The 11560-nt window shown below is 37.5% G+C and overlaps 1 protein-coding gene across 3 annotated transcripts; it reads right to left on the bottom strand.

Moving 5' to 3' along the window:
- Positions 1 to 467: 467 nt before the first annotated feature.
- Positions 468 to 10488, bottom strand: LOC105060076 (uncharacterized). Of its 3 annotated transcripts, XR_003798469.2 has the most exons (4): positions 10309 to 10488; positions 9062 to 9727; positions 808 to 1124; positions 468 to 727 (listed from the first exon to the last, which is right to left on the bottom strand). XR_003798469.2 is itself a non-coding variant. In XM_019853355.3 (3 exons), the coding sequence occupies exons 2-3, from the start codon at positions 9701 to 9703 to the stop codon at positions 1092 to 1094; spliced, it is 675 nt and encodes a 224-aa protein (XP_019708914.1). In that variant the 5' UTR covers positions 9704 to 9727; positions 10309 to 10488; the 3' UTR covers positions 468 to 1091. The 3 variants fall into 3 exon arrangements, 2 of the variants coding, with proteins under 2 accessions (XP_019708914.1, XP_010941973.1); XM_019853355.3 differs by having other exon boundaries at positions 468 to 1124; XM_010943671.4 differs by lacking the exons at positions 468 to 727; positions 808 to 1124 and having other exon boundaries at positions 8848 to 9727.
- Between the last annotated feature and the right edge of the window lie 1072 nt (positions 10489 to 11560).

Below are 11560 nucleotides of genomic sequence, written 5' to 3'. Positions count from 1 at the left end.
CGATAATACACCAAATGACGCATTTTTTAAGTCACCAGGTAACTTCCATTCACCCTCTTTTTGAGAAAGTGACAACCCCCAATTTGATGAGAAAGACATCATGATACCACTGACAAAAGTTTTAAGAGTTTTTGAAGTCTCTCACGAAGATAAATTAGGTAGCATCACATAGTCAATAATTCATAAAAGTACATATATACATACATATATAAGAAGTAAATCCACTTCTAGAGGCCAGCCTAATTAACATCCAATAGTATGCAACTGGTAGTATCTTCCATCATATAGTATACCTTTTATATTTATGTAATATGAACACATTCAGTGTCAAGTAAAGATAAAACAGTAAAAGAAATCAAGAGGACAAAATTTCAAAACTGCAGACGTTAAGTTCGTTTCCATTAACACTTATTAAGAGGAGAGCGCACAGGAATGCATATCAACGACCAAGTCTCAAGAGATGAAAGTTGTAATCAATTTCTTGCTCCTCAATTAGAAAGATTATTCTAGAGCATATTCTTCTGAAAATGAGATATATCACATTCCTCTAGTAACTAGGTGACCATGATGTCAAATCACGACAATCAATTACAACAGTCAAAAACAGATAGGTGGAGAAAAGTGGCCCATGTCTCCAACCATCTACTTCTTTAGATAGAATCCTCAGGCATTCATAAGGCTTTGATGCATCACTGTTCTCTCTAATGATCTTATTACTTTGTTCAACCTGCAAAGAGCACTTCAATTCATTTGATTGAAAGGGTTAAATATGATACTTCCAATTGCCATTCAACATAGAAGACTAACCTATATCATCTAAATTTACACTTTGTTATACTCCACTTTCACAATGATGCCAAGTTTTTTCATATCCTTTCTTGACTTCAGAAAAGAGCTGCTTAAGCACTCGCCATCAACCCTTTGTACCTCCATCATCATGGTCAACTTCTATGTATCCTTTCACGGTTTCCACAAAAGCTGCTTTACAACTCTCCTTCAGCCCCCCACATCTTTCACGAGCTCCTCCTAGTGGCAGTCATCTCGCATCCTAACCCCTCAAAGCACATGTCAGTAATTCTTTACCATATCTGTTACAATAACCTCTTCCTTCCCAGTTCAAAATCCTGAAGCAAATGTCATTGTTATGACCCACACATACTCATTTTACAACAACACTGGAGGGAAATAGCTCTTTGATAGTAAGAAATGCGCTAAAACAGGAATATGGACAATTAATAATATTAATGTACAAAGTAAAATTCATGTTAAACAAAAAGTATATCTGCAAAACAAAAGAATATAAATCAACAGACATCATATTAAACAAGTGTACAACTTACACAAAAATGATCCACTGCGCCAGATATCTCACCAACCAAACACCCCTACCCACCCCACTTGGTAGCCGCACATAGAACAGAACAGAACAAAAATTGGAAAAAAAAAATCATAAACAAAGCGAAGAAGATAAATTGATTGTGAAAACTAAAAACAAAAGAAGAAAGCCAAGAAGACAGAATAGCTACCCAAGGAATGCATAGGATTGGAGAAGCAGTGGTTCAAAAGTTCAATCGACCAGACGAGCTAGGAAAATGCTCAGAGATGTAAAAAGGCATAGGATGAATTGCAAGCATGATTATGAAATAAAAGTAGCCATATAGTGGAAGCCACAATAAGTTAGAGAAACATTAACCATGGAAGTAACATGATGGAACTAGACAAATAACATGCAACTGAAGACAACCATGGAAATGGAACACAATGAAGTCCAATTAGGTCAAAGGTTCTCCAAAGCTAGCACAGTATGTAAGCAACTGGGCTGTCGCATAGCACGTATGTACATATGATCCATAAAAATAGAAAAAGAAAGAAAATATAAATAAATAAGTGAACATTTAGGAAAAAATGAAGTTTTGTTTTCATACCCAATAAGAACATATTTTAGTAGCCTGATGTTAACCTAAACAAATTAACAGAATCTTGCTAAGCACTGGACTCCAATTTCAATAATGCTAACCCAATAAACAATTCTGTCAAGTATCTAGTGCGGCGAAGAGAGGGGGAAGAGAGTGTGTCTGTGTGTGGCGCGCGCGCGAGAGAGAGAGAGAGAGAGACCAAGTTTGGCATATAAAAGACCTAGTTTAGTGCGTCAAAAGGGCGTTGTTTTAAGGTTTACACAAGGGATAGGCATATATCTGTTTTAGTTCTTTTAGTCTTATGTAGAAATCAAGTATAAAATTCTTCCCATTATTATCTCTTTCTTTCGAGTTCTTACTGTATGTTTGGTCTAAGGAATGGTCCTTTTAATTTGTGGACTCAATCAGTGCCCTGAAATCTGCACGAAACAAGAATACAATCATATTCCTGCAACTGTTTTCAGAACTGAACCTTAAGGTTCAGACACACAAATATTCTGGGATCTGTACTAACCACGAGCAAAATTAGAGCATTGCAGGTAGGATATGAGCCACTAATGGACGCTAAGCACAACAAAAGTAGCCAACTACCGATATGGGCGTCCTGATACTATGACAATTTTGGAGGCAGGACCATCAAATTGGGCATGAGGTCATTCCCAGATACTAAAAATTTATCCTAGAGCTACAAACATGTTTTGGCAATGAAGGTGAACACCACAAATGCAAATAAATTACAAGAGAATATAAACATCAAAACAAGGAAAAACCACAAGGACAACATGAATGAAGATCAGCATGAAACTTTATGAGTGGTCTGAAGCCAGAGTCAGTGAGGTTGGAAACCAGCAAAATACTTGGACAATTTCATGGAGTGTAGAAGAATCCAATTTGACAAGGAGACAAAAATGGACAAAGCGCAACGGATAATTCAAGAATAAATGGCACATACTGGATAACAGTCAAGTTAATATGACTCAAAGCCATAAACAATGGCCAAAGGCAAAATACCCCTCGTTCATAGGTCATGATGAAAAAAGGAGAAACATGATGCATAGATCCTAGCAAAAATAGGACCCTTTGGACATGAAGAAACCTGATGCAAAGCCCAAAGATACCAAACACCAAAATGTAAAGGCTCAAAACTGGTTATGGTCCTGCAATATAAAAATGGCACAATAAGAACCAAAATTACAACTTCCGCACTACTAGATTTGGACATGAAGTCATCCCATCACATGTCAGCACTGTAAGTTCTCCTTCACAGAGACAACAGCTTGTTCAAGCAGACTATAGTTAGTGCATAATATGTCATTTTCATCCATCTTCACCCAAGAATCCATCTTAAATGATACAATAAAACCAAAAAAAAAAATCCTATCAACACCAATTATTAACCAGCATTTGCACAAAGACAACCTGCAAAAATCAATATCTCTTCTGCCCATCCTCAATCAAGATATAATTCCCCAAAAAATGCCTCCTTATTATGAGATCAACTAGTGGTCAACAACCTCTACAAAGAATTCCACTTCCTCTGAATGAACCAGGTAACAAATACCAAAAAACAAGAAGGAAAAAAACTTAATAAAGCTTCCAGTTCCAACAAGATCTTAAAGTTTCATATTATTGTAGTTAGGAGTGCACGATGGGCTAAAGCAGCCCATCACCCAGTTGGTTCTAAATATCAAAGGTCAACCTTGAACCTAATAGTTCTGATCTAATCACACCGCTTTGGTCCAAATTAAAGGAAAAAGTTGCTGTACAATAGATTTCTCCTTTTTAAGGCCTCTTTAGAGATCACAAACTTACAGAGTTTCTAAATGTCAACTAAAAAAAGCCAATTTTTCAGGTCATAATTCCTCCTTGCATTATTATTTAATATTTTGGCTAACAAGAAGTCATATTATTAGAGAAAAATGTACTAAGTGATCATCTTACAAAGAACTATATAACAATAACATAAAGCAGGCAATAACAAAATCCTAGGAAGGGAGAGGTTCTTAGTTTATTACATTGAGAATATGTCATATTTCCAACTTTTAGATTTAGTTTGATCTCTTGTTTCTAAGACAACAATCACACAGATGATCAAGCTTTCTGCAATTTATTTAATATTGTCCAAACTAAATTTGGTGATATCGACTCCTCAAGTTCTTTCAAGAGCTCAACAATATTCCCAACTTTGCTAACATAATGAGCATATCATCCAATGAAATGAATATGTAGAAGTGATTTTAGTAATAACATGACGTCCAACAGCCATCATACACATCATCATGAAGTCTAACAGCCATTTTGAAAAATCGCATGATATAACCCAAATACGTTGGCCACTGCTCCTCAAGTTTTCTTCAACAAGTTAACAATTATTTCAACCACAATAACAACCCAAGTATATCATCAATGGAACCAATATCTGTTACCAATTTCAACGGTACAGATATCATAGGATATCAATGGCATGGCTATCAATACATATACACCACCAATCATCCTTCTTTAAAACTGATACTTTGAAACCAAGCTTTTTGTGTTTAAAAACCTAGTGTTTTATATCACATTCATGTTACCTCAATCTTTCCCCTTACCCCATGGTACCCACGCCGAACATTTAAATATAGGCAGGCATACAACAATTTGGTTTCTATTGCAAGATGAAATCTTTAAAGATTAGCAGTGTTTGACACTCATGAATACCAAATTCTTATACCAGAGTCCTGCCAGTTAGAGATGCACAAACCATGATCCTGAATATCTTATATTTGCCAATTATCAAAAAGCATATGCTTTCATGTGCGCCTCAAATTTGCAGGCACCCGACTGTTAACTGTGCCTCCACAACCTCTGACACCTCAACCACCTAATGGAAAACATGCCTTTATAAATGTTTGCTTATTGATTAGCATTCTAATTCACTGCCACAAAATGATGGCTGCAGTAGGGATGGAAATCTTTAAACTGACCTACTAATCCAACACAAAATTATCATGTTTTGGTTTGTCATAACAAGTATATCTGACTAATTCTTTTATATAAAACAGACTGTATTCTGGTTTAAAATCTGGACCCATCTAACCCAGTTCAACCCATCTAATCATCAGGTTGCGTCGAGAAGATTCTGACCTGAACCCATATATTATTCTAACTATCTTGTTTACCTCTATGATTTAACATGTTACCCATGTCAAATCAAGTTATCTATGTATCTTAACAGGTTAAACACGTCAAGTTGACACGTTAAGTACACCATCATAGAGCCAATCCAACCTAACCTATCTAATAAATGTCTTACACAGCTTAGGTCAAGTTACTTATTTAATAAATAAGGTGGCTTTGAGTTATGATTTCTAACCTGTTTATTAAACAGGTCGGGTCAGGTTGATGGTTTTCTTAGCACCTATTCCATTGTTTAGGCACAAAATAAAGGAATGCACAGGAAAGTGCTAATGTTAAATAGTATTGATTTCTATATTCTAGAATGGAATTAATTATATATCGATTTTTCTTTAACTAAGAAATAGCTAGAAAGTTTGATAATACTTTTCAAGTGAAAATACTAATCCAATCATTCATTCCTATTTTACACCATAAAAGTTGCACATCAAAAATATAATTCCAATAAGAGCAAAAATGGTCAATTCTCTTATTTAGAGTTGAATAACAATTGCTCTACAGCCTCTACTTAAGTGAAAAGCAATTCCAAAAGAAACATGATTCCATTACTTTCTTGCAAGCCAAACATGGAACAAGGATATAGTTGAAATTCCTTCCCATTCCTACATCATCATGCAAAGCAAATGTAGCATCAATACCTTAGCCAGTGGCAGCCACTATTAGTTTCTATAACATTACACACACACACACACACACACACACACACACACACACACATATATATATATAATATTATGCAAACGAGCAGTGCTAAATCTATCAACTTGAGCCCATAGCACTGCTTTTAAAAATAGTTTATCTGATCACATAAGCAGCCACAACCACATGCATGCACCCCCTTGGCTTATGTGGCTTGGTCTCAACAGAACTGCTTAGCAATAACTTGTGCGCTTCCACAACTGGATGCCACTTACCTATGTCATACATAAGTTATGCGCTCTACTCAGCTCCTCCTCCTCGCTCCTGCTCTATGTCCTCTCATCTTCCATGTCCCTCATTCTCCTTGCCCTTAACCATCCTATTCCTCCTCCCCTTCCTCCATCTCCACCAAATTTTTCGCATACCCTCCTCTATAAACCACCTAACTGCTATTTGGTATCCTCGCTTCCCTCAAACTGTAGTTGCTTTTTAAAGATTTGATCTATATTTAGATTTGTGAGTAGTATTGCTGAAAGTGGCTACCTAGGTGCTTAATTTGGCTAGGCTACTCAAGCCAAGCCTGCTTGAACCCTAGCTCTTTAAGGGTTTCTTTTCCCATTTCTTTTCCTATTTAAGCACCATATGGGACACGTGAGAGAGTATTGAGCTCTATCACCAGCCTAGCAGTAGCCACTGATCAAATGTTAGAAACAGCCCAGATAACAGTGATGCGCAGCAAAGATGGCTTATACTTTTCTTCATCTGGCCATTACTCCACTTGTTTTTTATCCTAAACTTTCCCCTTTGGTCTGCTTGCTAGCCTCTAGTCTCCTTGTCTCCTCCTCCTTTAGATTCTTGCTAGGTGTTGGCTACTTAGCTATATACTATACTTGCTAGATGTTGCAGCAGAAGCAATCTTTTTACTACTTTCCTTGTAGATTTTGGTCTTTGGACTTTTTCATTTTGAAAAATAGGTTCATAATCTGATATATCATTAAAAAAAGGTATAAATAAAATTTGTCACATGCTTATGCTGTTATACATATGATTAAAGCTATGCATAATAAAAACTTGAAGAGCTTTCCTCCCTAGATGATGATCTAAGTGCCTAGGTGTTACCTAGGCTATAAACAAGGGGTCCATCACCTAGCCTTGCATAGGCAATTTGAGAACCTTGTTTGTGAGCCATTCCTAATAATTTTCATTGATCAATTAATCTTTTTTGGGGTTGATAGCATTAAGGAAGCTATTCTATAGACAACCCAGAACTATAAACTCAATCACAATTTAAAATGTATTAAAGTTATTTTGTTATTAAATTTCACAAAAGTAAGAAAACTTAAACAAAATGGCTTTTTGCTAGCCTGCAAAATCAAGTCTACAAGTTAGAATCTGACAAGTGATTTGCTGGTGGAGCAGTTATTTTGCATAGCTACTTGCAGGTTCCTCTAGGGCCAGCAATAGATCTAATCAGGTCAGGGCGGGACAATGACATATCAAACCTTGGTGCATACCTAACATAACCCATCATTGGTTTGGGACCTTTGCCCGTAACTGCCCACAGGTCAGCTCCCATGATTAGGCTTGACCTAACTGACTCAGAACTTATACCTTACCTAACCCAACACCAAATGAGATCCAATTCAACTCACTCAACCCAATCTTCAAAAACACCTAGTGGCTCACATGTGAGGCCCAAAAACCAACTAATATTAAAAGAGACCAACCATTTTCAAGGCCCTGAGATCATGATCCAACCTGATCCAACCTAGTCCAACCTGAACAAATTCTATCCTCATTACACAAATAATGTCAAAGCTTGGATCCATACCAAACTTGTCTAATGTCTAGTTAAAAATAATTGACCTGAATGAGACCCAAACTTAAAAACCTTGGCCCAAAATTGACCGGAATATGGCCAAGTCAAATTTGCCACCCCTGCATCCCCCAGCATGCAAAATCTGGATCTACAACTTGGACTATTACTTGAACTCAATTTGGCCAAAATATGACATAAGTTGATTTTTTGATTATTATATATTGAGTGCATGGGAAAGAATTTCAACCCCACTCAACACCTAATTAATCCAATTGCTCCTCCCCCTTGAGCCTCAACATTGTCCTCCCTGAAGCCCAATGCAATCTTGTTGCCCCTCTAGTCTTGACCTACAACCACACTTTTAGGCAAACAAAGCAAAAAGAAAAAGAGGAGAGAGAGAGAGAGAGAGAGAGAGAGAGAGAGAGTTGGGGGAGGGGATGACTTGAAATGCTGCATTTCTTGTTGCATTGCAATTTTAATTGCAAACAACAACAACAACAACAACAAAAGGCAATCAGCTGCCACATTATTGAGTATTTAGCCCCAAGCAAGCCTATATTATAAAAGAAGATAATGGGGTTAAGATAAAGCCTATCATGTGGCTTCTATGCCTTAACCAAGGCAAGTTAACTAACCTGTGTAGCAGTGCCAAATAAGATAAGTGTATCAATTTTGAACGTATCATTAAAGAGAAGGGAAGACTAAAGACAATAAATGGAAGTCTTATAGGAAAATTTGAAAAGTCAACAACAATAGGATGTAATTTGTCATAGAAATGAATGGCAAAGGCAGGTCTATGGCCATACCACTGGCACTAGGGTAAAACATGGTGGTTATAGGTACTATTAGTATCTAGTAGAAACCATGTCAACAATCAGAACCAAATGATGAGGCATCTCTTAAATGACCTTAGCATAAATGATTATATAGAATGAAAAACCTTTAAATATAAAAGGCATAACCAACTACAGTGATCTTTGTATTGTTAAAACCATAGTTATCCCTTTTATCTTTTCGAGTTCCTTCTGTGCTCTTTTTTTCCATTCACATTTTTTGCTTCCATATATACAACCATCCATGTCCAGCAATATGCTATGCAAAAAATTAAAAGTAAATTACATCTTTTCTAGGTAATGCAGCCCATGATCTGCCATGAGTAGTAAAACTTGCAAAATGCAAGCAATGCACTTTCATCTTTATTGAAAGAAGCTCAAAAACAAAGAAACTATACCAAGGTGTTTTAGGAGACAAAGTAATATACAACTGGTAAGTCGCCCGGAACATGTCACAATATCATAGCACAAAACAACTTACCAACAAATTCATGTAAACATAAACTACCAACTGATCTTTAAAGTTTACAACCACAAGGCCAAGATGGTAGTATATTCTAAATGCATCCAGAAATCAAATACAACGGGTAATTATCTCATGCAAATCAGTAAAATTATCATGTAGCTATTACAACTGTCTAAAACCAAACAAGACTAGCAACTACAAGAGCACCAACCAGAAACAACAGTGCCTTCAGATAAACATCAGCCTGCTGTCCATGAGATGCAGGTCGTGGGAACCCATGAGCATGTCCTCCATGAAATGAATTCGCATACCCATATGGGAAACCAGCCGCAGGCCCATAAGCAGTTGCATCTGGGAACCCATGAACTTGAAAGCTCAGCAATGGGAACAGACCACCAATTGCAGCAGAGAACGTATAGTTCCCAAACCTAGTGCTTGCCACTGGAGTTCCACCCATAAACCATGGGTTTGAGTGAGGAAAATGGTTCGGATCAGGTGGTGTGGCTGTCGCAGGCCTTTGGCCAGCAGGACGGTTGGGAATGTTGACACCTGGGACCGACTTAGATCGTGGGTCGGTCGGGTTCTTTCCTCGACCATAGAGAGGGACTAGCTTTTCCTCTTCAATAATGGCCTTGCACACCGGACATTCTTGAGAGTGGGCATGAACATGGAGCCATTTGTAAAGGCAGGGCCAGCAGAAGAGATGGCCACAGAGGGTGACAATTGGGTCTTGTGCCAACTCAAAGCAGATGTTGCATTCAAAGCTACCTGCATCATTGCTGCTGCTGCTGCTACCAGAAAAAGAAGAGTTTTGTGGCTCTCTGCCCGACGATTCCCCAAATCCACTGGCCATTTATCAACCCTAATTACCGATACACTGTGAAACATAGAATTCAATACATCAGCACAAGAACCTATTCAGGACCAAGTTGAAAATAAAATTAAAGAAACTTCCGCGAAATAAAGAAAGAATTATATAACCTAGACAATAATCTTCAGGGAAACATAATAACTTTTGATTCAAGTACAGGATGTTTGGGGGGAAAAGAAAAATATACATATATATTTGAAAACTAAAACCTAAAATGAAGCCCTAAATCGGCAAAGAATCACGCTTCGAGACCCTCATAGCGTAATGGATACCCTCTCTGCAGCTTAACCCTACGAATGTAACAACATAATCACCAAGAAGAAGAAGAAAAAATCTCCGACAGATCAAATCTAAATATGAAACTATTAAAGAACAGATCAGGACCGAATTAAGCAACACGCAAAGAATCACCAACTATTTTAGATCAATTTCACGAGAAGCATCCAAGAAACCGAAAGAAATCGTCCGTAGGAAATCCAAAATTTCAAAAAAAAATCTAGGGTTCCTATCGAATCTAACATACGAGCCTCACAAAACGTAAAGAAAATTGCGAAAAAATCGAAGGGCAGGAGAAAGAGAATCCAGACCTCGATCAGAAGAAGAAAACCGCCGAACAGCCGCAGTGAATTTGATTCCGCGCGAGGTAAAATCCCGAATCCCCCACGCTGATGGTATAAAAGGAGGAGGACACGAAAACCGAATGTTCCCGAATTAATCCGCCCTTCGTCGTACCGCCCCATCGCCCATCGAATAGATATTTTCTGGGAAGCCTTAAAACTCTCTCCCTCTGAGCGAATGAAAGCGTGACACGTAACCCGACGGTGGGAGGATGAGGTGCAACCGCAATGTTATCTAAATAATATTAATTTAAAAAAATAAAAATAACACCTCCTATAAAATATTTATAAAAATACTGTTAAAATAAAATCTTTATATGCTGACTTATTACAATTCAGAAACGGACGGATGAAACAGTAATGTAGCGTCATTCTATAAAAAAAACGGCTCTATAAATCGTCTTGTGATAGGATGACTCATAGAGTTGTCTATAATAGAACGACTTTGACTGCGAACTTCCATCAAGAAACCACTAGACTGTCTAACCAAATCGAGAGGAAGGTTGGGGGGTGTGGGGAGAGACGGCGAGGGCCAAGAGGAAGAAGGGCAGGGTGTTGGTTTTTTTTGTAAATGACGGAGAGAGGGAAGAGAGGAGTTTAATGTCTTCCAAGTTCCAACTAAACTCATTAAACTCCTCTCTCTCCTCTCTCAGCCACTTAAAAAAAAAAAAATGCCAAACACCCCGTCCCTCTCCCTCTCGATCCCCCGACCCTCTTCCTCTCGACCCTCTCAGTCCCTACCGCCCCTTTTCATGCCCCTCCAACCTTTCTCTCGGTGGTTGGAGAGTCTAGTGATCTCTCGGTGTAGGGTCAATGGTTACTCAAAGTCGCCCAATCATAGGATGACTTATAGTCATTCTATTATAGAGCAATTTATAGAGTCACCTTATCATAGAGCGACTCTACGTTACGGATTCCATCATCCACATGGTATGAGTTGTAGTGAGTCAGTACATAAAGTCGCCCTATGTTAGGACAACTTTGTTTTAGACAGTATTTTTATAAATATTTTGTAAAGATCATTATTTTTATAATTTTTTAAAAAAATAATATTATTTAGATAATATTATTAGGATAAAATTGGGGTGAATAATATCTACTAAGATCCGTTCGAACCAACCCTAAATGATAGAAATTTGATAGCATGTCCGCATTTATATCCGTAAAAGATATAAATATACATATGGATATGGAAACCATACCATATAAACTTTTAAAATAA

This window comes from Elaeis guineensis, chromosome 2 (assembly GCF_000442705.2).
Source record: "Elaeis guineensis isolate ETL-2024a chromosome 2, EG11, whole genome shotgun sequence".
NCBI classification, from domain to species: Eukaryota; Viridiplantae; Streptophyta; class Magnoliopsida; order Arecales; family Arecaceae; genus Elaeis; species Elaeis guineensis.
Note: the sequence above shows the minus strand (reverse complement) of the source record. Positions and strands in the feature narration are given on the sequence as shown.

What these genes read in the sequence shown, in the direction of transcription:
- LOC105060076 (XM_010943671.4), bottom strand. Translation starts at nt 9,703, where the DNA reads ATGGCCAGTGGATTTGGGGAATCGTCGGGCAGAGAGCCACAAAACTCT.